The sequence below is a fragment of the Macrobrachium nipponense genome, chromosome 11 (genome assembly GCF_015104395.2).
Source record: "Macrobrachium nipponense isolate FS-2020 chromosome 11, ASM1510439v2, whole genome shotgun sequence".
Lineage (NCBI taxonomy): Eukaryota > Metazoa > Arthropoda > Malacostraca > Decapoda > Palaemonidae > Macrobrachium > Macrobrachium nipponense.
In genome coordinates this window covers 31203480-31229233 of record NC_061087.1, presented here as the reverse complement: position 1 = coordinate 31229233, position 25754 = coordinate 31203480, and the positions used below count along the sequence as shown (strand labels likewise).

General features: G+C 34.3%; 1 protein-coding gene across 1 annotated transcript; it reads right to left on the bottom strand.

Annotated features, from left to right (window-relative positions):
• Positions 1-10135: 10135 nt before the first annotated feature.
• On the bottom strand, positions 10136-10627 carry LOC135208430 (uncharacterized). Its single transcript, XM_064240590.1, has one exon. It carries the CDS (start codon positions 10625-10627, stop codon positions 10136-10138), a length of 492 nt encoding a protein of 163 aa, XP_064096660.1.
• Between the last annotated feature and the right edge of the window lie 15127 nt (positions 10628-25754).

Below are 25754 nucleotides of genomic sequence, written 5' to 3'. Positions count from 1 at the left end.
CGATTGTCCTGGGAATTTTAAGCCACTTTTTTTATAGAAGATATGTTGACGATACTTTTGCCTTATTTAAATTTTCGTGGCAATGCCAGCTTTTTTTAGATTATGTAAATGAAGCCCATCCTAACATTAAATTTACGTTGGAAAATGAGAAGGATGACTCCCTGATCTTCTTGGATATAAAAATAACTAGAGATATCCACCTTTTCAACACAAGTGTTTTTAGAAAGAGTACCTTCACTGGGCTCGGGAACAATTTTTTAGCTCGTGTTTCCGTAATTTTAAGATTAATGCTATATCTACTTTGGTTTTTAGGGCCCTTCGGTACACATCTGATTGGCTCTCCTTCCATCTTGAATATTTTGTAAAGAACTCGTTTCCCAAAAAGCTGGTTTTTAACATTATTAGCAAATTGCTAGCGAGGTATCTGTCAGCACCCACCCTTAATTTTAATGTACCTAAATTAACTATGTATGCACCCATCCCATTTATTCATTCAGACAGTTTACGTGTAAAAGTTAGAAATATTATTGAAAAGGAATTTGGTTTTTTGAAACCTAATCTTATTCCCATGAATCCACAAAAAATTGGAGGGTTTTTTAATTACAAGGACAAATTACAGGATTTCATGAAGTCCAATATCATATATAAATTTGAATGCCCAAGATGTCTTGGTATTTATGTTAGTTCCTCACGTAGACTGTTACAAGTCCGGTATTATAGCCATTTGGAATTAAGTTACAGAACTGGGTCCAGAATCTCTAATCCCGAGTTCTCTAATATAAGAATACATGCTAAGAGTTGTACGGTTACTATCGAAAAGAAACATTTTTCTATAATCGGCACCACAAAGCAAACTACCCATCTAACTACCCTTGGGTCATTGTTTATTAAGCACCTTTCACCTAGTTTAAACTCCATCACCTCGTCATCTCCTCTTTCTCTGGCGTGAGGTTTACGTTGTGTGCAGACCTTACCGTTTTTAGTCACTCAGCTTTCTTTCTTTATGAATACGTAGTTTTCTTCTCATTCCCTATTTTAACGTTCTGAGTATATTTTAATTCTATTGTAATTTTTAAGTTTATTTAATTTTTATTGCAATTTTTAAATTTCTTTTAATGCTGAATTTCAATTGCAGACTGATGATGTGTTGGTGACAACATGAAACGTTTCTTAATAAACAGGTGTACATGACTGTCGTCTGATTGAACACCTCTTCCTTTATATTTATGGTTTTCCTGATGTTATATATATATATATATATATATATATATATATATATATATATATATATATATATATATATATATGGTATTTATGGTGTGGGATTCCGGGTTGCATTCTTACTATGTGCGCCGTTTCTAGGATCACACTCTTCTGCATGAGCCCTGGAGCTACTTCAACCTCTAGTTTTTCCAGATTCCTCTTCAGGGATCTTGGGATCGTAGTTAGTGTTCCTATGATTATGGGTACTACAATTTCCACTGGCATATCCCATATCCTTCTTATTTCTATTTTCAGGTCTTGATACTTATCCAGTTTTTCCCTTTCTTTCTCTTCAACTCTGGTGTCCCATGGTATTGCGACGTCAATGAGTGAGACTTTCTTCTTGATTTTGTCAATCAACGTCACGTCTGGTCTATTTGCACGTATCACCCTATGTTCTGATACCATAGTCCCAGAGGATCTTTGCCTGATCGTTTTCTATCACTCCCTCAGGTTGGTGCTCGTAGCACTTATTACTGCAAGGTAGCTGGTGTTTCTTGCACAGGCTCCAGTGGAGGGCTTTTGCCATTGAATCATGCCTCTTTTTGTACTGGTTCTGTGCAAGTGCCAGGCATTCGCTTGCTATGTGGTTTTTGGTCTCATTTCTCGTATTGCACTTCCTACATATGGGAGAGATGTTATTTCCATCTTTCGTTCTTAGGGCCTGATCTTGTGCCGCTGTTATCATTCCTTCAGTTTCCTTCTTTAGCTCTCCCCCTGTAGCCATTGCCATGTTTCATCACTGGCTAGTTCTTTAGTCTGTCTCATTTACTGTCCGTGCATTGGTTTGTTGTGCCATTCCTCTGTTCTGTTTGTCATTCTCCTGTCTCTGTATATTTTATGGGTCTTCGTCTACTTTTATCAGTCCTTCTTCCCATGCGCTCTTGAGCCACTAGTCTTCACTGGTTTTCAGATATTGCCCCAGTGCTCTGTTCTCGATGTTGACGCAGTCCTCTATGCTTAGTAGTCCTCTCCCTCCTTTCCTTCGTGTTATGTATAGTCTGTCCATGTTCGCTCTTGGGTGTAATGCTTTGTGTATTGTCATATGTTTCCTAGTTTTCTGGTCTATGCTGGGGAGTTCTGCCTTCGTCCATTCCACTATTCCTACGCTATATCTGATTACTGGTAATGCCCATGTGTTTATGGCTTTTGTCATATTTCCGGCGTTGAGTTTTGACTTGAGTATCGCCTTGAGTCTCTGCAAATATTCTTTCCTGATCGTGTTCTTCATCTCTTGGTGTTTTATATCCCCTCCTTCCATTATTCCCAGATATTTGTATCCTTTCTCATCTATGTGTTTGATGTTGCTCCCATCTGGTAGCTTTATCCCTTCAGTCCTTGTTACTTTGCCCTTTTGTATGTTGACTAAGGCACATTTTTCTATTCCAAACTCCATCCTGATGTCCCCAGATACATTCCTTACAGTCTGGATTAGGGTATCTATTTCCTTGATGCATTATTATTATTGTTATTATTATTTTTGTTTTGTTTTATTATTATTATTAAATTATTATTATCTTTATTCTTTATTATTTTCTTATTATTATTATTCTTTTTACTTTTATTATCCATATTTTTATTCTTATTATTTTTTATTTTTGTTATTTTTACTGAATCATTTTTATATGTTCTTATTTTTTGTCAGTATTGTTTTTTTATTACTGTTTTAATTTATATTTTTTTATATTTTTATTTTAATGTTTTTACTTTTATTTTTTACTTAGTTTTTCGTTTTATTATTATTCTATCATCGTTATCTTGTTTTAAGTTTATTATTTTTATTTACGTTTTTATTAACTTTATTTTAATTCATATTTTATTAGTATTTTTATATTTTCGTTATGATTGTTTTATTATTTTTATTTTTATTTATGTTAAAAATATATTGTTTTTATTATATTTCTTTTATTTTTATGTTTGTTATTTCCATTTTTATTTTTATTATTATTAGTTTATTATTTTTATTTCTACTCTTAAAATTTTATTATTTTTATATGTATTTTTATTATTTTCCTATCTATTTCTATTATATTTATTTTTATTATCATTATTTTCATTATCTTCTCTTTTTTAATTTATTTTTACTAGTCTCAATTTATTTTTTTATTATTTTTAATTTTATTATTATTATTGTTCTTATTATTAATTGCTTCTATAGATGTAATTAGAAGCATACTTACCTAGCACAGGGTACACTAAATAGATTGCATCTAGTTGTAATTAGAAGCATACTTACCTGGGACAGGGTACACTAAATAGATTGCATCTAGTTGTAATTAGAAGCATACTTACCTAGCACAGGGTACACTAAATAGATTGCATCTAGATGTAATTAGAAGCATACTTACCAGGCACAGGGTACACTAAATAGATTGCTTCTAGATGTAATTAGAAGCATACTTACCTAGCACAGGGTACACTAAATAGATTGCTTTTAGATGTAATTAGAAGCATACTTACCAGGCACAGGGTACACTAAATAGATTGCTTCTAGATGTAATTAGAAGCATACTTACCTGGCACAGGGTACACTAAATAGATTGTTTCTAGATGTAATTAGAAGCATACTTACCTGCCAGAGGGTACACTAAATAGATTGTTTCTAGATTAATTAGAAGAATACTTACCTGGCACAGGGGGTACACAAATAGATTGACTCTAGATGTAATAGGAAGCAACTTACCTGCATAGGTACACCAAATAGATGGCTCTAGATGTAATTAGGAAGCATACTTACCTGCATAGGTACACAAATAATTGGCTCTAGATGTAATTAGAAGCTTACTTACCCTGCATAGGGTTATCACCAAATAGATTGGCTCTAGATGTATTAGAGCATAGTTACTGCGCAGGGTACACGATTAGATGCTCTTAGGGATGTTATAAGAACGGCCATAACTACATAGGATGGCTAGATTGGTATTAAGAAGATACTTACCTGGCATAGGGTACACCAAATCGGGATGCTCTAGATGTAATTTTAGAAGGATCATACTGCTCAGGGTACACCATAGGGATGCTAGATGTAATTAGCAGCATACTACCTGGCGCCGGGGACACCAAATAGATTGCTTCTAGTATTGTATTAGAAGTCACTTACTCTGGCATAGGGTACACCTAGATTGTTGGCTCTAGATGTAATTAGAAGCATACTTACCTGGCATAGGGTACACCAAATAGATTGGCTCTAGATGTAATTAGAAGCCTACTTACCTGGCATAGGGTACACCAAATAGATTGGCTCTAGATGTAATTAGAAGCCTACTTACCTGGCATAGGGTACACCAAATAGATTGGCTCTAGATGTAATTAGAAGCATACTTACCTGGCATAGGGTACACCAAATAGATTGGCTCTAGATGTAATTAGAAGCATACTTACCTGGCACAGGGTACACCAAATAGATTGCTTCTAGATGTAATTAGAAGCCTACTTACCTTTCGCAGGGTACACCAAATAGATTGTATCTAGATGTAATTAGAAGCCTACTTACCTGGCACAGGGTACACCAAATAGATTGGCTCTAGATGTAATTAGAAGCCTACTTACCTGGCACAGGGTACACCAAATAGATTGGCTCTAGATGTAATTAGAAGCCTACTTACCTGGCATAGGGTACACCAAATTGATTGTTTCTAGATGCAATTAGAAGCCTACTTACCTGACACAGGGTACATAACTTAGGATTGGCTCTAGATGTAAATTAGAAGCCTACTTTACCTGGCACAGGGTACACCAAATGATGATTTGGCCTCTAGATGTTAATTGTAAGCCATACTTACCTTGGAGCGGCACAGGGTAACCAAACCAAAATAGATTAGGCTCTAGATGTAATTAGAAGGCTAACTTACCTGCACAAGGTACAACCAAACAAATAGATTGGCTCTAAGATGTATTAGAACGCCTACCTTACTGGCAGAGGGGTAAACCAAAATAGATTGGCTCTAGATGTAATTAGAAGCCTACTTACCTGGCATATGGTACAACCGAAATAGAGATTGGCTCTAGATTGTTAATTAGAAGCCTACCTTACCTGGCATAGGGTAACCAAAATAAATAATTGGCTCTAGATGTAATTAAAGCCGCTACTTGACCTGGCCAGAAGGTACCCCAAACCAATAGGATTGGCCTCTAGATGTAATTAGAAGCCTACTTACCTGGCACAGGTTACCCACCAAATATATTGGCCTCTAATGTAATTAGAAGGCCTACTTCACCTGGCCACTAGGGTACCCAAACCAAATAGATTGGCTCTAGATGTAATTAGAAGCCTACTTCCCTGGCATAGGGTACACCAAATAGATTGCTTCTATTGTAGTTAATTAGAAGCATACTTACCATGGCGCCAAGGGTGGTACGACCAAATAAGATTTAGCGTTCTAAGATGTCAATTAGAAGCCTACCTTTACCCTGGCAATAGGGTAACACCAAATTGAATTTTGGTTCACTAGTATGTAAGTTAGAAGCCTACTTACCCTTGATATAGGGTATACAACCAAATTGATTGTTTTCTAGATGTAAATTAGTAAGCCTACTTCCTGGCCTGGCCGCAGGTACACCAAATAGATTGCTTCTAGATGTAATTAGAATCCTATCCTTACCGCTGGTCATAGGGTACACCAAATTGATTCGTTTCTAGATGTAAGTTAGAACCCTACTTACCTGGCAACAGGTACACCAACCTTGGATTGTTTTCTAGATGTAATTAGAAGCCTACTTACCTGGTCGTAGGGTGTAGCACCAAATAGATTGGCTCTAGATGTAATTAGAAGCATACTTTACCTGTCACAGGTACACCAAACCAAATAGATTTTGGCTCTAGATGTCTTGGAAAGCCATACTTACCTCTGGCGCAGGGTACATACCTCAAATAGATTGCCTTCTGAAGATTGTTAATTAAGAAGCCTACTTACCTGGCATAGGGTACCCAACCAAATTGATTGTTTCTAGATGTTAATTGAGAAGCCTACTTACCTGGCATAAAAAAAGGTACACCAAATTGATTGTTTATAGATTTGTAATTTAGAAGCCTACTTACCTGGCGCAGGGTACCAACCAAATAGATTGGCTTCTAATGTAATTTGTTAATTAAGAAGCCTACTTACCTGGCATAGGGTACACCACATTTGAATTGGTTTTCTAGATGGTAATTAGAAGCCCACTTACCTGGTAATATGGGTAACACCAAATAAGATTGGCTCCATATCTGTAAGTTAGAAGCATATTATTACCTGGCCACAGGGTACAACCAAATTATTGATTTGTTTCTAGATGTCAATTTTGGAAGCCTACTTACCTGGCATACAGGGTAAACCAGCCATATTGAATTGTTTCTAAGATGGTAATTAAGAAGCATACTTTACCTGGCAATAGGGTTAAATAACCAAATAAGATTGGGCCTCTAGATGTAATTCTAGGAAGCCATACTTACCTGGCGCAGGGTACAAACCAAATAGATTGCTTTCTAGATGTAATTAGAAGCCTACTTACCTGGCACCAGGGTACACCAAATAGATTGCCTTCTAAGGGAGGTATTAGAAGCATACCTAAACCTGGCATGGGGTACCCAAATAATTGGCTCTAGATTGTGTAATTAAAAGGCCTACTTTACCTGGCATAGGGACACCAAATTGAATTTTTCTAGATGTAGATAGAAAGCCCACTTACCTGGCATTAGGAGTACACCAAATAGATTGGCTCTATATGTAATTAGAAGCAGTAACCTGTACCTGGCACAGGGTGGGTACACCAAATGCATTGTTTCTAGATGTAATTTAGCAAGCCTACTTACCTGGCAATAGGGTACAGCATATTGATTGTTCTAGATGTAATTAGAAAGCATTACTTACCTGGCAATAGGGTAAACCCAAATAGATTGGCTCTAGATGGTAAATTAGAAGCCTACTTACCTGGCGCAGGGTAACACCCAAATAGCATTGCTTCTATATTGTGAATTAGAAAGCCTACTTACCTGGGCACAGGGTAACCCAAAACCAACTAGATTGCTTCTAGATGTAAATTAGAAGCATACTTATCCTGGGCAATAGGGTACACCAAATAGATTGGCTTCTAAGAATGTAATTAGAAGCATACTTACCTGGACGCAGGGTACAGCCAAAATAGATTGCTTCTAGATGTAATTAGGAAGCCTACTTACTGGCAATCAGGTACACCAAATTGAATTGTTTCTAGATGTAATTAGAAGCCCACTTACCTGGCATAGGGTTACATCCAAATATGATTGGCTCTAGATGTAATTAGAAGCCATACTTACCTGGCATAGGGTAACACCAAATAGATTGTTTCCTAAGATGTAATTTAGAAGAATTTACTTAGATGGTACAGGGTAACACCAAATTGATTGTTTCTAAGAATGTAATAGAAGCCACTTACCTGGCATAGGGTTACACAAATAGGGATTGAACAAGTTGCCAAATTAGAAGCCTACTACCCTGGCACTTTAGGGTACACCACAATAGATTGTTTAATTAGAATGTAATTAGAAGAAATACGTTACCTGGTATAGGGGCGGTACACCAAATGATTGTTTCTAGAGTTAATTAGAAGCCCCCACTTGAACCTGGATTTAGGGCTAACACAAAATTAGATTGCTAGATGTAATAGAAAGCCATACTTACCTGGCTATAGGGTTACACCAAATAAGATTTGCCTTTTCTAGATGTAATTAGAAGCCTACCTTACCTGGTAATAGGGTACAAACCAAATTAGATTGGATTTCTAGATGTAATTAGAAGCCCTACTTACCTGGAATAGGGTACAACCCAATAGTTGGCTCTAGATGCAATAGAAGCCTAAACTTACATGGCATAAGGGTACCACCAAATTAGGATTGGCCTCTAGAGTAATTAGAAGCCCACTTACCTGGAATAGGGTACACCAAAATAGATTGGCTTTCAGATGTAAATTAGAAGACCATACTTACCTGGCATAGGGCTACACAAATAGATTGGCTCTAGATGTCTGGTAATTAGGAAGCCTACTTACCTGGCATAGGGGTACACCAAATAGATTGCCTCTAGATGTAATTAAAAAGGGGGGGGGGGGGGGGGGGCCTACTTACCGGGCCATAGGGTACACAAATAGATGGCCTCTAGAGCAATTAGAAGCCTACTTACCTGGCATAGGGACACCAAAATAGATTGGCTCTAGATGTAATTAGAAAGCCTCACTTACCTGGGCATAGGGTACACAAATAGATTCCGCTCTAGATGTAATTAGAAGCCTACTACCTGCATAGGGTACACCAAAATTGATTGTTTCTAGAGTAATGAGAAGGCCTACTACCTGGCATGGGGTACACCAAATAGAATTGCTAGATGTAATTGAAGCCTATTACCTGGCATAGGTACACCAAATTGATTGTTTCTAGATGTAATTAGAAGCCCCCAATTACCTGGTACCCAGGGGTTTTACACCAAATAGATTGAATCAAGTTGCAATTAGAAGCATACTTACCTGGCACAGGGTACACCAAATTGATTGTTTCTAGATGTAATTAGAAGCCCACTTACCTGGTACAGGGTACACCAAATAGATTGAATCAAGTTGCAATTAGAAGCATACTTACCTGGCACAGGGTTACACCAAATTGATTGTTTCTAGATGTAATTAGAAAGCCCACTTACCTGGCACAGGATACACTAAATAGATTGTATCTAGTTGTAATTAGAAGTATACTACCTGCACAGATACACAAATTATGCCCATACTTATTGCTTCTAGTTGTAATTAGAAGCATACTTTCCTGGCACAGGGTACACCAAATTGATTGCTTCTAGATGTAATTAGAAGCATACTTACCTGGCACAGGGTATGCCAAAAAGCTTGCTGTCATTTCCTTTTCTTCTTCCAGTATGACGTATATGGTTCCTAGTTCATCAACCTTTCTGCCATATCCTTTATTTTCCTTAGATCCTTTTCATTATCGTCTGACATACTAAATCAGGTCTCCAGCTTGCTTCTGTTTGGAAAGATTTTACTGTTTCTGAATCTTCATTCTCCGCTGGCCTAATGATTGGTTTGCTTTTCGTCTTGCAGGTGATGGTTGGGCTGATGTTCGCGTTCTTCATGGTGTCTTATTGATGAGATTATCTTCGGGGGCCTCAATTTCTCTGCTCATTTCTCTCCAAATGCGTCTGGAGCTTCCGTACTTCTGTGGCTTTCCTTTAGCCATTCATTCTGTATCTATTAGCTCTTCCTTTCTTTCTTCTTGTTGTTAACTTCTCCATCTATTCCTCCTTCGTGACAGCTGTCTGTTCTTTCGTAAATCTCATGGTCTCTCTTCGAGATCCTCCCTTGTCTTCCACAATCCAGGATTCCATCTGTTCACATCTGGTCCTCAGGAGTCCAGTTTGCATCTCTCTGGAAGAGCTCTTAGGGCTGTCGCATCGTCGTTCTCCGCTGTTATTCTTTTCTGAGCTTCCCTTTACCTTGGATTTCAAATCAGACGCATTCGAGCTCTGAAGGCTTCAAAGATGGATTCTAAGGATCTCGGAGCTTGCATCTGGAGTCTTTGGATCCAGTGAATCTTATAGCGTTGGGTGCACAGTTCATTTTTTAATCCATCACTGTATCTTGCGTCTTTCTAAGACGACTCCAGGGAAAACCCCTCCTCAGACTTCAGCCGAATTCTATTTCAGTGTCGAACTTGAGCGCACGCTTCCTGTGGCCCACTCTTTGTCCTTCAAATTAGCCTTTTCTGCAATTCCCAGGATGTAGTAGGGGCAGCCGTGACATTGCATTCTTTGCAGGGCTTTGATGGCTGCAACCAAATCATCTCGACCATCTAATTCCTCAAGCTGGACCATAGCTTCGCTTTGTCTGCCAAGCAACAAGAGACACAATCCCAATCTCAGTCTGCTTTGTCGTCGGCCAGATCCAGTACTCTGAAGAAACATTCACAAGCTTCTTCCAGGCGTCCAAGTTTGTAGAACATGTTTCCTTTCGCCTTGGCCTCTTCAGCCAAAGCTTCATTCTTAGGCTTGTCTTCTTCGTTCTCCTTTGGAAGTGACTGAACTCTGTCTTCCATGATATGGACCTCCTTCTGCAGACCTCGAGTCTCCTGCATCTCACGACCGGGGCTTTTCACTTGATCACGATTTCTTGCGAGGTACCCACAGTAGAAATCGTTGTCCTCAGATTGTTTCTGCGGCTCTTCTTTTTCTCGCTTCTCCTCACATTCTCTCTCTTTACCTGCGAGGTGCTCGTTCAGACTTTCTATTTCCTTTTCCTTCTGGAGTAATGACTCCTCCAACTCTGTGAGCTTCTTCTTCAGGCGTTCATTCTCCTCTACAGCAGAGTTGCGATCTTTACCTAGCGTTTCAACGTTACGCTTTTCTTCCATCAACTGGTCCAGCAAATCTTGGTTTGTTCTGCTCAGAGTTAATTCGCGTCTTCAGTTTCATCAAGGAGGAAAAGGTTCTCCTCCTGAGAATCCGTCCAGTCCTCCTTTAAGAGAGAGATAATCTCCATGGCGTAGAACAGGTCATCGTGGGCGTCCATCCTGGCAGTGGTAGCATCTTGAGCAATCTGTAGAACCTTCTTTCTGGCCTTCAATACAGTGATGTGCGCGGACAAGAAGTCCTCCCAGAACAAGAGCCACTGAGTTTATAAAAGGTTGTATCACTGATCCGGTAGGGATCAGAGCCAAATTAAATCTGGGTTGCCGAAGTGTGGAAATGACGTAGCTAATACGGCTTATCTTGTCCACATTGTGATTAGGTGTGGAGTGTGGAATTCACACGTAAAAATTTCCATGCCTTTTACATTCTATTTTATAAGTCTCACACACAAATATCCATAAAAATAAATAATTAGTTTTATCATTTTTAATTTGTGGATGCGTTTGGATATTTATTAGATGCATAACGCTGACCGTTGATTCATGTGCAAACCAAGACCTAGAATATAAGCTAGATCTTGACCGCACGAACTGGCTGGCTTCTGCTCCAGCCAACTTCAGTTACCTATCCAAAATTATTTTCAATCTGGTCCTCAACGACATCTACATTTATTCTTTTTCATAATACTAGAGAGTATTCTTAATTTGCTAGTTTTGATGGTATATTTTCTTGAAACTTTGTGAAATATATGCATACATGCATACTGCCATTTGGTAGCAAATTATTTCTCAGCGATGCACTTTACAGCTTTGTAACACACATTGCAATTTTTGCATATGAAAATGATGAATGTGCCTTTATAATCAATTTGGTTATTCTACAACTACGGTGACATAAACTTTTGAAAGGAACGGGCTTTCATGATTTCATAACTGTAATTCGTATAACGTAAGACCTTAGCAAAAATCGTTGTCAGTTGATATTGCCCTAAATGAATGACTATATGTATAACAACGATAAAAGTGAGAAATTGTATAATGCAGTGGTAATTAAATCCTCATGTAAAATTAAATGGTTCAGTACATTAGCCAAGGTCCAGGATACGTTGCCAGTTTACTCTACTCTATAAAATAAGGCATCGTTATAACACTGGTGCTGACTATTACATTTGCAGCTTCAATTCTTTATGAAAGTGATTTTCATCCTTACTTATGACATTATAATTGATGATGATCATCGTCAATGTTTACCAAAAGGGTTGTCAGAAACCTCTTTTCCTCTATTGACAACTTTCCTTCTTAAATTTTTATCATGAAATTTACTGTGCATTGCATTATTTCTACGTCTGTTTAAGTTGTCTCACATTTTATTTCATAATTTCTACTTTTATTTAAGTTGTCTTAAATTTCATCTCACTGGGAAAACAAAAAGAAAATTGTAGTCTCATATTCACTGGGCGATATGTAAACAAGACACCAGATTCTGTTTGTATAAAGCTATGAAACCGCCTGATCCTGCAGCTCTTATCAAGAAGAAGAACCTAACAAATCTTTATCTAAAGAGGAAAACGACAAACAACAATCGTTTCCTCCCCCACCGGATAGGACAATCCCGATGCAGGTTTATAAACAAAACAAAACAAAACAAAAAAAAAAACAAAAAGTTGCTAACATTTCCGACGTTGCCCGAGGAGGAACGTGACAAAGATAATGTGTCATGCTGACTACTACTATTCCTCGTTAGACACTTTTTGGGTTTCATACACTTCGTGTTTCAGGGGTGGGATGGGGGGCTTGGGGAGTAGTACATAACTTATAAGTATTTATAAGTGTTGCTGTGTAGTGGGGAAACACTGTAATAGTTGTTTTTGGGTTGGTATGCCGTAAAGTGGTAAAATTAAAGCGATGATGTCATTCAGTGAGAAATACTGATTTTTATTTCCAAATCATTTTTAAAAGCCTAGAAATATGACACAAAATATAAAATAAAAAGCTTCAACAAATATTTCCATTTTCTGCACAATTATTTCTAGAGATTTGTCCTCTTTTAGATGGCCGTTTTTAATTTCAGAAATTATTATAAAAAATCGCTTAAAAAAAATTAAACAGAAAAAAGATGAAAAAATATTTCCATTTAAATGCAAAACTTGCGGTATTTTTGCCCTTGTTTTGATGACTGGTTTTTGTTTCAAATCACTTAAAGAAGATAAATTTATATTCAATAATTCAATATAATATTTTTGGCACATTTCCCTTATTTTTATGACTGATTTTTATTTCAAAAATCATTTGAATAATCGCCTGAAAATATGACAATGAGTGTTACATAAAACGTTCAAAAATATATAAATTTTAGTACAATATTTTTTAGAGTTTTTTCCCTCTTTTTGATGACTGATTTTTGTTTAAAAATTTATATAGAAAATATGCTAAAAATAGGACAAGACTTTGAAATTAAATGCAGTTTAAAAACAATTTAATTTGAAGACAATATTTTTTTTATAGTTGTGCCCTTTTTTGATGACTGATTTTTATTTCAAAAATTATTTCAAAAATCGCCTAAAATAATACAGTGAATGTAATATAAAAATTTAAAAAAAACATCTATTTTTGCACATTATTTTTAAGTTTTTCCTCTTTTATTTTGGCTGTTTTTGTTTAAAAAATCACTATAAAAATCGCCTAAAAAAGTACAAAAAATGAAAAAGAAAAGATTTTAAATATTTCGATTTAAATACAGTATTTTTGGTTTTTTGCCTCTTTTGATGAGTTAACTTTTGTTCTAGAAATCATATAAAAAAAATCACACAAAAGTAGGATAATAAATGTAACAATAAAAGTTTTGAAAAACATTTCAACTTTAGTAAAACCTTTTAGAGAGTTTTTCCCTCTTTTTGATGATAAATTTTTAATTACAAATTCATTTAAAATTCTTCTTTATTTTTTTACTATTTTTTCTTTCTTTTATTTTATTTTTAATTTTATATATTTCTATTATACTTAATTTTTTATTATCAATATAGTTCATTATTTTTCATTTTTGTTATTTTTCTTTAGATTTTTATTTTTATTGTTTTTAATTTCATTTTTATTATATTTTATCATTTTCATTTTTATTATATTTTTACTAGTCACATGTATAGTTTTTTTTTATCTAATATTTATAATATTATTTTCATATATTTTATTATCAATTTTTTTTACTGTTTTTTAATTATTTTATTTTTCATCATTTTTGTTTATTTTGATTTATATTATTTTTATTTTAGATTTTAGATTTTATTGATATTTTTATTATTTTTATTTAAATTTTATTATATTTTTATATCATCATTTTATTTTATTTTATATCTTTTGTTTTAATTTCTATTTTTATTTTCATTTATATTATCATTATTTTTATTTTATTGTTATTATTTTATTTTATTGTCTGCTAGTAATTTTATTATTTTATCATAATTTTTATTATTATTTTTATTTTACTATTATTATTCTTTTACTATTATTTCTATTTGCTATAATTTTATTCTATTCTTATTATATTTATTTAAAAAATTATTAGTATTACTTTATTCTTTTTATTTTTATTTTATATATTTTTTATTATTTTGTTTTTATTTTTATTGTTTTTGTTTTGAAAAATCATAAAGATAAAAATGAAAATATTAAACATAAAAATATAAAATTTTTTAAATTAAATTGATAATTATAAAATGAATAAGAATAAATATGAAAATAATAAAAATAAAAGGACTGAATTGAAAATTAAATTTTAAAAATAAAAATGATAAAATTTAAAAATAAAAAAATAAGAATAGTAAAAAATTCTATTAAAATAAAAATAATGAAATAATATTAAAAACAGAAATAAAAATAATAAAACAAAAATAGAAAATAAAAATAGAAAATATTATAAATAAAAATTAAAATAATAAAAAAATTATTATAAAAATAATAAACAATAAAAATAATAAAAAACTAATAAAAATAATAACAATAAATATCAAAGAACCTTTAATCAAACACAAAAAATAATAAAAAGAAAATTCAAAAAAATTAAAATTAAGAATAATTAAAAATAAAAATAAAAAATGACAAAAAGAACGATACAACATTAAAAAAGATAAAATAATAATAATAAATAATAATCTAATAATAATAATAATAATAATAATAATAATAATAATAATAATTAATAATAATAATAATAATAATAATAATAATATGTGGCGCCGTGGAGGAGTGGGTTAGGTCGTCAATAGACTTAAGTCAAGTTAAGCAACACTGGCTCTGGTCAGTCGTTGGATGGGTGACCGCTCTCCTCGGCGTTGATTCCTTGGGAAAGGATCTTTACCATAATTTCCTCAGTCTACTCAGCTGTAAATGAGTACCTATACCTGATGGGGTAGGGTCCAGCTATGGGTTAAATAGCAAAAACTCAGCAATGATGGAAAGAAATGAAGGATTAAACGACAACGACGTAAATGGAACCTCTGGCAACAGAGGAGCTTCGTCCGGCAACCAGGTATTCAACCCAATTGAAGGGGAAGACGGTCAGGTACTTGGAGGTCGTCATCCAGCAACTGATCACCACAACGACAATAATCAACAGCCTGAGATTGGAGCTACAGAGGCAAAAAGGAAGAAATGGACAAGAGAAGAAAATAAGGAAATATGGAGATGCTACATCAGAAGCAACCCGACGGAGAGAGGATATAGAAGAAGATTGGTCAACATCTGGAATGAGAGGAATAACACCCCCCAAACAGAGCAGAGGCTGGCAGACCAAGTAAGGAACATAAAGAAAAAGAACTGGCTCTCCCCAACAGAAAGAGAAGAACTGGAAAGGGAAATGTCACACGACAACGAATTACACGAAGACGAACTGAGAGACGATGCCCACAGAAAGACGACAGGGAGGATGAGGTATCAAACAACGACACACGAAGAAACACCGACGAAGTAACAGAGAGGACGGAATGGGTAGAAAAGATTAGACAATGGATGGAGCCAGATACAGAGAGAACAAAGATCCCCTCCATGAAAGCCTACAACACCAAGAAATTAAGGGAGAAAACAAGTGAGGTCAATGAAAATACTGGGCATAATACAGACCACCAGTATCACAGAAACAAATAACTTGACATATGCAGGAGCAAGATTAGTAGCAGAACTGATGGGAATTCGAACACCAACACCACCAGCACAACCAACCCAACAGCAACCTCCTTGGAAAAGGCGCCTGGAAAAGCAAATCATGGTGATGAGATCTGACTTGAGTAAACTGAAAGAGATGGCAGAAAAAAGGCTAAGAAAACAAGGGAGGAACTCAACGAGAAATACAAAGTACAAGAGAGGGGATTAAACAACACAATAGAAGATGTAAAACAGAGGCTTGTCAGGACCCTCCTCAAAGGGCTACTTTCAGACTCCGGAAAAGCTATCAATCATAACTAGTGTTCTCCAAAGTTAAAGTCACGATAAGTGAAATAACAGACAGTGTGCAAATATTAACAATGAGGGAACTAATACCACAAGTAAAAATAATATAATATATTTACAAACACAGCATAGATAGAAATGATTAACGGAACCTCTATAAATACAAAATTAAATGAAAAGCAATCACACAATATAAACACTATTGAATAAAACACCCACACTATTACTTACAGAATCAAACCAGACTTCTCCAAAATAAGGGGGTCCCTCGAAAGAAAAAGAGAAAATAACGGCCAGAAAGAAGCCTAGCAATTAACAAACTAAATTAACCTAACTAATTTAAAGTGGCCACTAAGAGTTTAAATCCCCACAAATTCTTATAAGAACTGTAATTGATCCAGAAACGACGTCGTGGATATCGAAGGAACGGCGGGAAGGTATGTCCCGCTATCTTCCAAATAGCGGCAGAGTAAAGCTCGACCTTCTTCAGGAAGATCCTCGTCTCTCAGACGTCACAAATACACGTCCCTCCAGACGTCACAAAAATCAAAGGCTCTATACCTGCTCACGGAGAGGTCCCCCAGGCTAATACTGGCCCAAGGCTACAGCAAGATGAAGCAGCAGCGTTGCAACAAGCTCCAGGGATAAAGAGCGCTCAAGTCGTAGCAGAATAAAGGAGCGAACTTGCTGTAATCCATATGGTGTGGTATCAACACGAAGGCCAGAAAACAGACTGCCATACCTGGGCACAGGGACTTCCAAAGTCACCTCGGAATGCTCCAAGGAGACCGAAAACAGGACTCTGGGAATAAACAGGCCAAGGATCAAAAAACAGGAATGGTAACTAAAAATGTGGAGGAAGAAACTCAAAAACCCTGATGGGGATACTATAATAAATAGCAAAATAGGGGAAACTAAAAGATAATGAATAAAAACAAAACAAGAGGAAATGGCAAAGTTCTAACAGGCTTAAGGCCAAAGCACATAAGATCCAACGGTACATGAACAGGAATAAGGGATACCAACAGAACAAACTATTCGGAACCAACCAGAAAAGACTATACAGCCAACTAAGAGGGGAAGACAACCACCCAGAAATTCCTGAAGCCGAACCAAGTAAGAGACTCTGGGAAAACATATGGAGCAATCCGGTATCACACAACAAACATGCAACATGGCTCCAGGAAGTCAAGGAAGAAGAAACAGGGAGAATAAAACAAAGATTCACAGACATCACGACAGACACAGTCAGACACCAACTAAAGAAAATGCCAAACTGGAAAGCCCCAGGTCCCGATGAAGTCCATGGATACTGGCTCAAAAACTTCAAGGCCCTACACCCACGAATAGCAGAACAACTCCAGCATTGTATCTCAAATCACCAAGCACCCAAATGGATGACCACAGGAAGAACATCCTTAGTACAAAAAGACAAGAGTAAGGGAAATAGTTAGCCAGTAACTACAAGCCTATTACCTGCCTACCAATAATGTGGAAGTTACTAACAGGTATCATCAGTGAAAGGCTATACAACTACCTAGAGGAGACAAACACCATCCCCCACCAACAGAAAGGCTGCAGAAGGAAGTGTAGGGGCACAAAAGACCAGCTCCTGATAGACAAAATGGTAATGAAGAACAGTAGGAGAAGGAAAACCAACCTAAGCATGGCATGGATAGACTATAAGAAAGCCTTCGACATGATACCACACACATGGCTAATAGAATGCCTGAAAATATATGGGGCAGAGGAAAATACCATAAGCTTCCTCAAAAATACAATGCGCAACTGGAATACAATACTTACAAGCTCTGGAATAAGACTAGCAGAGGTTAATATCAGGAGAGGGATCTTCCAGGGCGACTCACTGTCCCCACTACTCTTCGTAGTAGCCATGATTCCCATGACAAAAGTACTACAGAAGATGGATGCCGGGTACCAACTCAAGAAAAGAGGCAACAGAACCAACCATCTGATGTTCATTGGACGACATCAAGCTGTATGGTAAGAGCATCAAGGAAATAGATACCCTAATCCAGACTGTAAGGATTGTATCTGGGGACATCAGGATGGAGTTTGGAATAGAAAAATGCGCCTTAGTCAACATACAAAATGGCAAAGTAACGAGAACTGAAGGGATAAAGCTACCAGATGGGAGCAACATCAAACACATAGATGAGACAGGATACAAATACCTGGGAATAATGGAAGGAGGAGATATAAAACACCAAGAGATGAAAGACACGATCAGGAAAGAATATATGCAGAGACTCAAGGCGATACTCAAGTCAAAACTCAACGCCGGAAATATGATAAAAGCCATAAACACATGGGCAGTGCCAGTAATCAGATACAGCGCAGGAATAGTGGAATGGACGAAGGCAGAACTCCGCAGCATAGATCAGAAAACCAGGAAACATATGACAATACACAAAGCACTACACCCAAGAGCAAATACGGACAGACTATACATAACACGAAAGGAAGGAGGGAGAGGACTACTAAGTATAGAGGACTGCGTCAACATCGAAAACAGAGCACTGGGCAAATATCTGAAAACCAGTGAAGACGAGTGGCTTAAAGAGTGCATGGGGAAGAAGGACTAATAAAAGCAGACGAAGACCCAGAATATACAGAGACAGGAGAATGACAGAAAGAACAGAGGACTGGCACAACAAACCAATGCACGGACAATACATGAGACAGACTAAAGAACTAGCCAGCGATGACAATTGGCAATGGCTACAGAGGGGAGAGCTAAAGAAGGAAACTGAAGGAATGATAACAGCGGCGCAAGATCAGGCCCTAAGAACCAGATATGTTCAAAGTACGATAGACGGAAATAACATCTCTCCCATATGTAGGAAGTGCAATACGAAAAGTGAAACCATAAACCACATAGCAAGTGAATGCCCGGCACTTGCACAGAACCAGTACAAAAAGAGGCATGATTCAGTAGCAAAAGCCCTCCACTGGAGCCTGTGCAAGAAACATCAGCTACTTGCAGTAATAAGTGGTACGAGCACCAACCTGAAGGAGTGATAGAAAACGATCAGGCAAAGATCCTCTGGGACTATGGTATCAGAACGGATAGGGTGATACGTGCAAACAGACCAGACGTGACGTTGATTGACAAGGTCAAGAAGAAAGTATCACTCATTGATGTCGCAATACCATGGGACACCAGAGTTGAGAGAAAGAGAGGGAAAATTGGATAAGTATCAAGATCTGAAAATAGAAATAAGAAGGATATGGGATATGCCAGTGGAAATCGTACCCATAATCATAGGAGCACTAGGCACGATCCCAAGATCCCTGAAAAGGAATCTAGAAAAACTAGAGTCTGAAGTAGCTCCAGGACTCATGCAGAAGAGTGGATCCTAGAAACGGCACACATAGTAAGAAGAGTGATGGACTCCTAAGGAGGCAGGATGCAACCCGGAACCCAACACTAAAAATACCACCCAGTCGAATTGGAGGACTGTGATAGAGCAAAAAAAAAAAAAAATAATAATAATAATAATAATAATAATAATAATTAATTAAAAATGAAAATAAAAAATAATAAATTCAAAAAATAAAAAAATGAATATAAAAGAAATTATAAAATCTAAATTCAGAATATGTGAAAAAAAATAAAAAAATTAAAATACTTTTAATTTTTGTTTCAATTGTTTTTTATTTAAAGAATTTTTTATTTTTTATTTTTTTAATTTCAATTATTAATAAATTCAAAATATAACATTAAAAAAATTAATAAAAAATCTAAATCAGAATATGGAAAATTATAAAATATTTTATTTTTGTTTTCTTTGTTTTTATTAGATAATATTTTTTTATTTTCATTTTAGAATTCAAATAATTTTTCAATTATTTTAAGTTTAATTTTTTATACTTTTTAAATTTTGGCTATTTTTTATTTTTGTGTTATTTTAAATAAATTTCTATCTTATCTTATTTTCATTATTATTATTATTATCTTATTACTTTAAATTTATATCATGTTTTATTATTTTAATTTTAATTTTTTATTTTTTGCATTAATTAAGTATTTTAATATCTATTCTTATTTTTTTGTATAATTATTTTTATTTCTATAATTTTTTATATATTATTATTTCATTTTGTTTCCTCTTCATTATTTCTATTTTTATTCTCTTACTTTATTTTTATTATTTTTATTTTATTTTAATATTATTAGTTTATTATTTTTATGTTTATTAAAATTCTTTATTGTTTTTTTATCATTTTAATTTTAATTTTAATTTTATTCGTACTATTTTTATTTTGAAACAATTTTATTATTATTTTTTTTATTTCATTTTTAGCTTTATTATTTTTAAACATTTTCATTATTGCCATTTATAATTATTAATTTTTATTTTTATTATTTCTATTTTTTTATTATTTTCATTTTCATTTCCATTATATCAAAAAAATATATAAAATAAAAAAATGATTAAATAAAAGAGCATAAAAATAAAAATAATAATAATAATAAAACAATATTCATGATTTTTAGAATAAATATAATAAAAATAGAAATAAAATTAATGAAAGTAGAATAAAAGTAATGGGGTAATATAGTTAAATAAAATAAATAATAAATATTAGGATAAAATAATAAAAGTATCAAGAACAATAGCTCCAGGACTCATGCAGAAGAGTGTGATCCTAGAAACGGCACACATACTAAGAAAAGGGATGGACTCCTAAGGAGGCAGGATGCAACCCGGAACCCCACACTATAAATACCACCCAGTCGAATTGGAGGACTGTGATAGAGCAAAAAAAAAAATAATGATAATAATCTTCTTCCCAGCTTTAAACCCATTTTTATATGAGTATATAATGATAATAAAAATAAATGTAGAAATAATAAAGATATGAACAAAATTGAAGAAATTATAACAATGAAAACTCAATCATAAAAGTAATAGAAATTTAAAAATATTTATTATTAAAAATTAAAAATAAAAATAATAATGTAATGATAATATCAAAAAAAGGAAAACGATAAAAATGAAAACAATTAAAATTTAGAAAAATAAAATTACAATAAAACATTAAAATAATCATAATAATAGCAATAAAAATGAAAATAATAAAGATAAAAATAAAACGAAACAATGATAAGAGGAATTTAATTTAAATAAAAATAAGAATATTATAAAAGAAGTTAAAATAAATCAATTAATAATAAAAAAATAGTAATAAATGTTAAAAAATCATAATAATAGAAATAAAAATATAAAATTTTAAAAATAATAATAATAATTAGATTAAAAATATGAAAGATTAAATAATAATATTAAAATAAAAACAAAATAATACACATTAAAATGAAATAATAAGGATAATAGAAAATAAATAATTATAATAAAATAAAATAATAAAAATAAGAATAATGAAAATAAAATTATGAAAATTAAAATGAGGCACCTCTAATGTCTACCAGAAAATTGCTAATGCATCTTCCGGTATATTTTGCATCTTCCAATCTTGGATGGTCTGGGATGCAGCTTAGATATTTGTCGAGCTTATTCTTAAACACATCTACTCTAACTCCTGATATATTCCTCAGATGAGCTGGCAACGCATTGAATTGACACTGCATTGTCGATGCTGGTGCGTAGTTCTATCTGTTTCCATGCCTGTATTATCATGTAGAGTTCTCTTCTCCTTTCTAGACTATATAATTTCAAAAACTGTAGTCTTTCCCAGTAGTCAAGATCCTTAACTTCTTCTATTCTAGCTATAAAGGACCTTTGTACACTCTCTATTTGTGCAATATCCTTTTGGTAGTGTGGGTACCATATTATATTGCAATATTCGAGTGGACTACGTACATTCGTTTTATAAAACATAATCATGTGTACAGCTTTTCTTGTTTTGAAGTGCCGTAACAACATTCCCATTTTAGAGAGAGTCAAATCAAATCAAATCAAAATCAAAATCAAATTAAAATTTTCATATTCATTTTACAATGACTTTTCTACATATCACTGTTAAAAATGTATACATGATGAGTTAGAAATATATACAATAATGAGAAGTACAAAATGGTTCAATTACTGACAAGATTTTTTAGAACTTAAAATCTTAAAAACTTTAGAACTTAAAAATCTTCAGAACCTAAAATCTGAAAAATCTGAATAGTACATAGGTATTGCCGTTACAATGTGATATATTAATAAAACCCATGACTGGGTAAACACATCCACAACAGTGGATGATCTAAGTATGAAAACAAAACCAAGTATGATATGACTGTTAAAAGCAAAAATGATGTGAAAGCTTAAAAGACAATTACAACTTAATATTGTGATCTGACACCAAACTAACTTTATCTTCAGTATATAACTGAGATCATCAATTAAGACAGACCCAAAATCCAAACACGCTTTCTGAACAAAGTCACCCACTCAACAAAAGCACAACACAGTAAAACTGTAAACAAAAACCACCGACCAAGACGCATAAGAAAGACAAACCACTTCTTATTAAATTTCCCTCACTATGATTTATTTTCAAGGAAATATGATTTAAATTTCTTGTTGAAAAGCAATCTTTATATTGGTTGGAATTGGAATGTTGTTCCAGACCCTTGGCCCCTTGATCAATATTGATTTAGTTTCCATGTCAGTAGCTGTTCGTCTTACAAAGAGGTCGTTCGACTGACGAGTAGGTCTTACTTGTACATCGCCCACAGTGGGGAATTCAAAAAGCCAGTCGGGAATGAAACAATTGCAAATTGTATAAGTAAACAAACAGAGGTCAAAGGTTATTTTAGTTTTAATATCCTTCCCCTCTAACTCTTTCAAAATTGGTGTCACATGATCATATTTTCTAGCCCCGCCATGAGCTATTTTAGCTGCGAAATTCCGAGCTTTCTGAACCCGGTCTATTTGCTCGTAAGTTTTCATTCCCCAGATTTTACTGTGGTAGTTGATTACGTTCAAGGCCAACGTCTCTATTATTGTTAGGCGAGATGTTTTATCAGAAAGAATAAGACACCATTTACTTTTCTTATTATGTGACTGATGTGGTGATCAAATAACATGCATTGGTCCATAAGGACGCCTAGGTTCTTTACCGTATGAGATGGCTTGATAGGTGTCTCATCGAAAAGTATAGTTACGTTTGAAGGTAATCTAGATATTAACTGGCGTGATCCTATAAATATACACTGGGTTTTTTTCACATTAACATTTAAGCCATTCACTTGAGAATATCTTTTTGTTTCTTTTAGAGCGACTTCAGCCTGATTCAGTAAATCTTCAAGTTCATTAATATTTCCAGATATTATTATCTGAGAATCATCTGCATACTGAATTAAATGATATTTACACAGTGCTTTTGCCATGTCGTTAATATAGATGAGAAACAGTATAGGCCCCAAGATTGAGCCCTGTGGCACGCCGTAACCTACGCTCCTAGAAAATGACAAAACTGAGCCAATTCTTACTGACTGAACTCTGTCCATTAAGTAGTCTTTAAACCAAAACTCATCAATATGCAACTGTTTACATTTGTGTATGAGTATTGGGGGAGATACACTATCGAAGGCCTTGGAAAGGTCGAGTAGTAAGAGGAATGGTATCTTTTGGCTGTCTGTTTTCATAAATATATTCATTAACCTTCATAAGCGCAGATTCAGTTGATAACTGAGCTCTAAAACCGTTCTGGCTATTTGCCTATAAGTTATTCCTCTCCAAAAAGAATACAAGCTGGCGGGCAACAATTTTTTCTAAGAGTTTCGACAGAATTGGGAGCAATGAATGTTTTGACTACATACACACCCTTCAGTGAAATTCAAAATGCTGCATTCTACAAATACTCCAGATATTTGCATAAAAACCACACCGAATAGACACAAATAAAATGCACGATAAGCTTCACCAAAAATAAAACTTAATACAATTTTTATCAACAGGACATCATTAATCAATATATCACCCACAAGAATTACTGTTCAGTACACATTACATAACCATATATGTTGCAAAAACACAATACAAACAAACAATGTGGTATAGTTCCCATGTCACTGGCGCATTCCTTGGTCATCAAAAGATTTTCTATTGAAGACTTGAATTGTCATTATTAACTTGCTCAGTCTTTTTATTATTAAAAGGCTGCTTCACATGGCCATTTATTTAGTATAAATGTATTGAGAAAAACTGCAATTACCTACCTAACATTAAAAGCAATCTTATGTGTTGTGCATTTCGTAAACAAGACAGCTTTTCAATTAACATACAATCTTTGTTCTACTGCTAACATTTGAAAATAGTATATAACAGTATCTGAATGCTGTGGCCACTAAGAGACCTATGTTTTTATTTTGACAATCATTATTTTTGCTTTTACGATAGGGATCATAAAATAATAAGATCTTTCCAAAAGATATACCTTTATCATTTTGTGAGTAAACAAATTTAGAATATTGGAATAACTTCCTTTCATGTGGATGCAAATTCAGCAAAGAATTTGATGGTCTGGATGCCTGGATATATGATAAGGAGGGATGAGGAACAGTGAGTCAGAATAGTAACAAATATGGAAGTAGGAGATCAAAGGCTAATTAGGAAAGTATAAATCATCACAGAAAAATGGGGTAGATATATCAGACACCAGCTATCAAATTATATATGCCGGATAAAAATATGATCACAATTTGTAACTTATACAACAAACCAAATTTTCATTCGAATTTCATTGATCTATCAACATTAATTGATAATCTACATGAACCCCTACTCATGGTAGGAGATTTTAACGCTCATAATTCCCTTTGAGATAACAACCACAGTACTGACACACCAGGAACAAAAATAGGGAAATATGTATTGGAACATGACCTATGCTCCCTAAATGATAATAATGTGCCAACACACTTCTCCAATACACACTTCAGTAGATACCTGTGTGCTCAGTCGACTTAGCCGAAATACTTGGGTGGAATGTCCTGGATGACTTATGTACAAGTGACCACTTACCCATAGTCCTTAATTATTCAAATGATAATTTAATATTGCCACTCGTAAAATATAATATCCAAAAAGCAGATTGGGACATTTACAATCTACATACCAGAAATATACCACCATTTCCGCACAACCAAAACCACAATACAATATGTGATTCTTCACGGATTCACGGATTTCATGATCAATGCTGCTGATAAAATCATACCTAAAACAAGGCCACAGCCAAAGAAATCCCCCCCCCCCCTCCCCCCCCCCCCCGCCATGGTGGACTTTGACCTTAGCAACTTTCAGTAAAATCAAAATGAAGTCGAAATCTTAGCAGACATAAGACACGGCTCATTTATATCAAACCATTATATAATATATAATGCCAAATGCCAAAAACTTGTAATATCTGAAAAAATATCATCAAGGAAAAATGATGTATCAAGCTTGTTAACAAATGCATCTATAAAAGAAATTCGGCGAAAACTAAGGAAAATGAATAGGAATCATATAAGACACCCAAGAAGTGCAATAACCCAAAATGGGAAACTATATCAAGACCCAAATGAAATCTCGAGTATAATAGGGAAACACTTTGAAAACATAAGTGCCTCCTCCAATCTAAAATGAACATTGTCAAAATATAAGAAACACACACACACACACAATACCATACCTAATTTTGAAACTTGAAGGTCTAGAATATAATT

Coding starts and splice junctions, on each gene's coding strand:
- LOC135208430 (XM_064240590.1), bottom strand. CDS start 10,627: ATGGAAGAAAAGCGTAACGTTGAAACGCTAGGTAAAGATCGCAACTCT.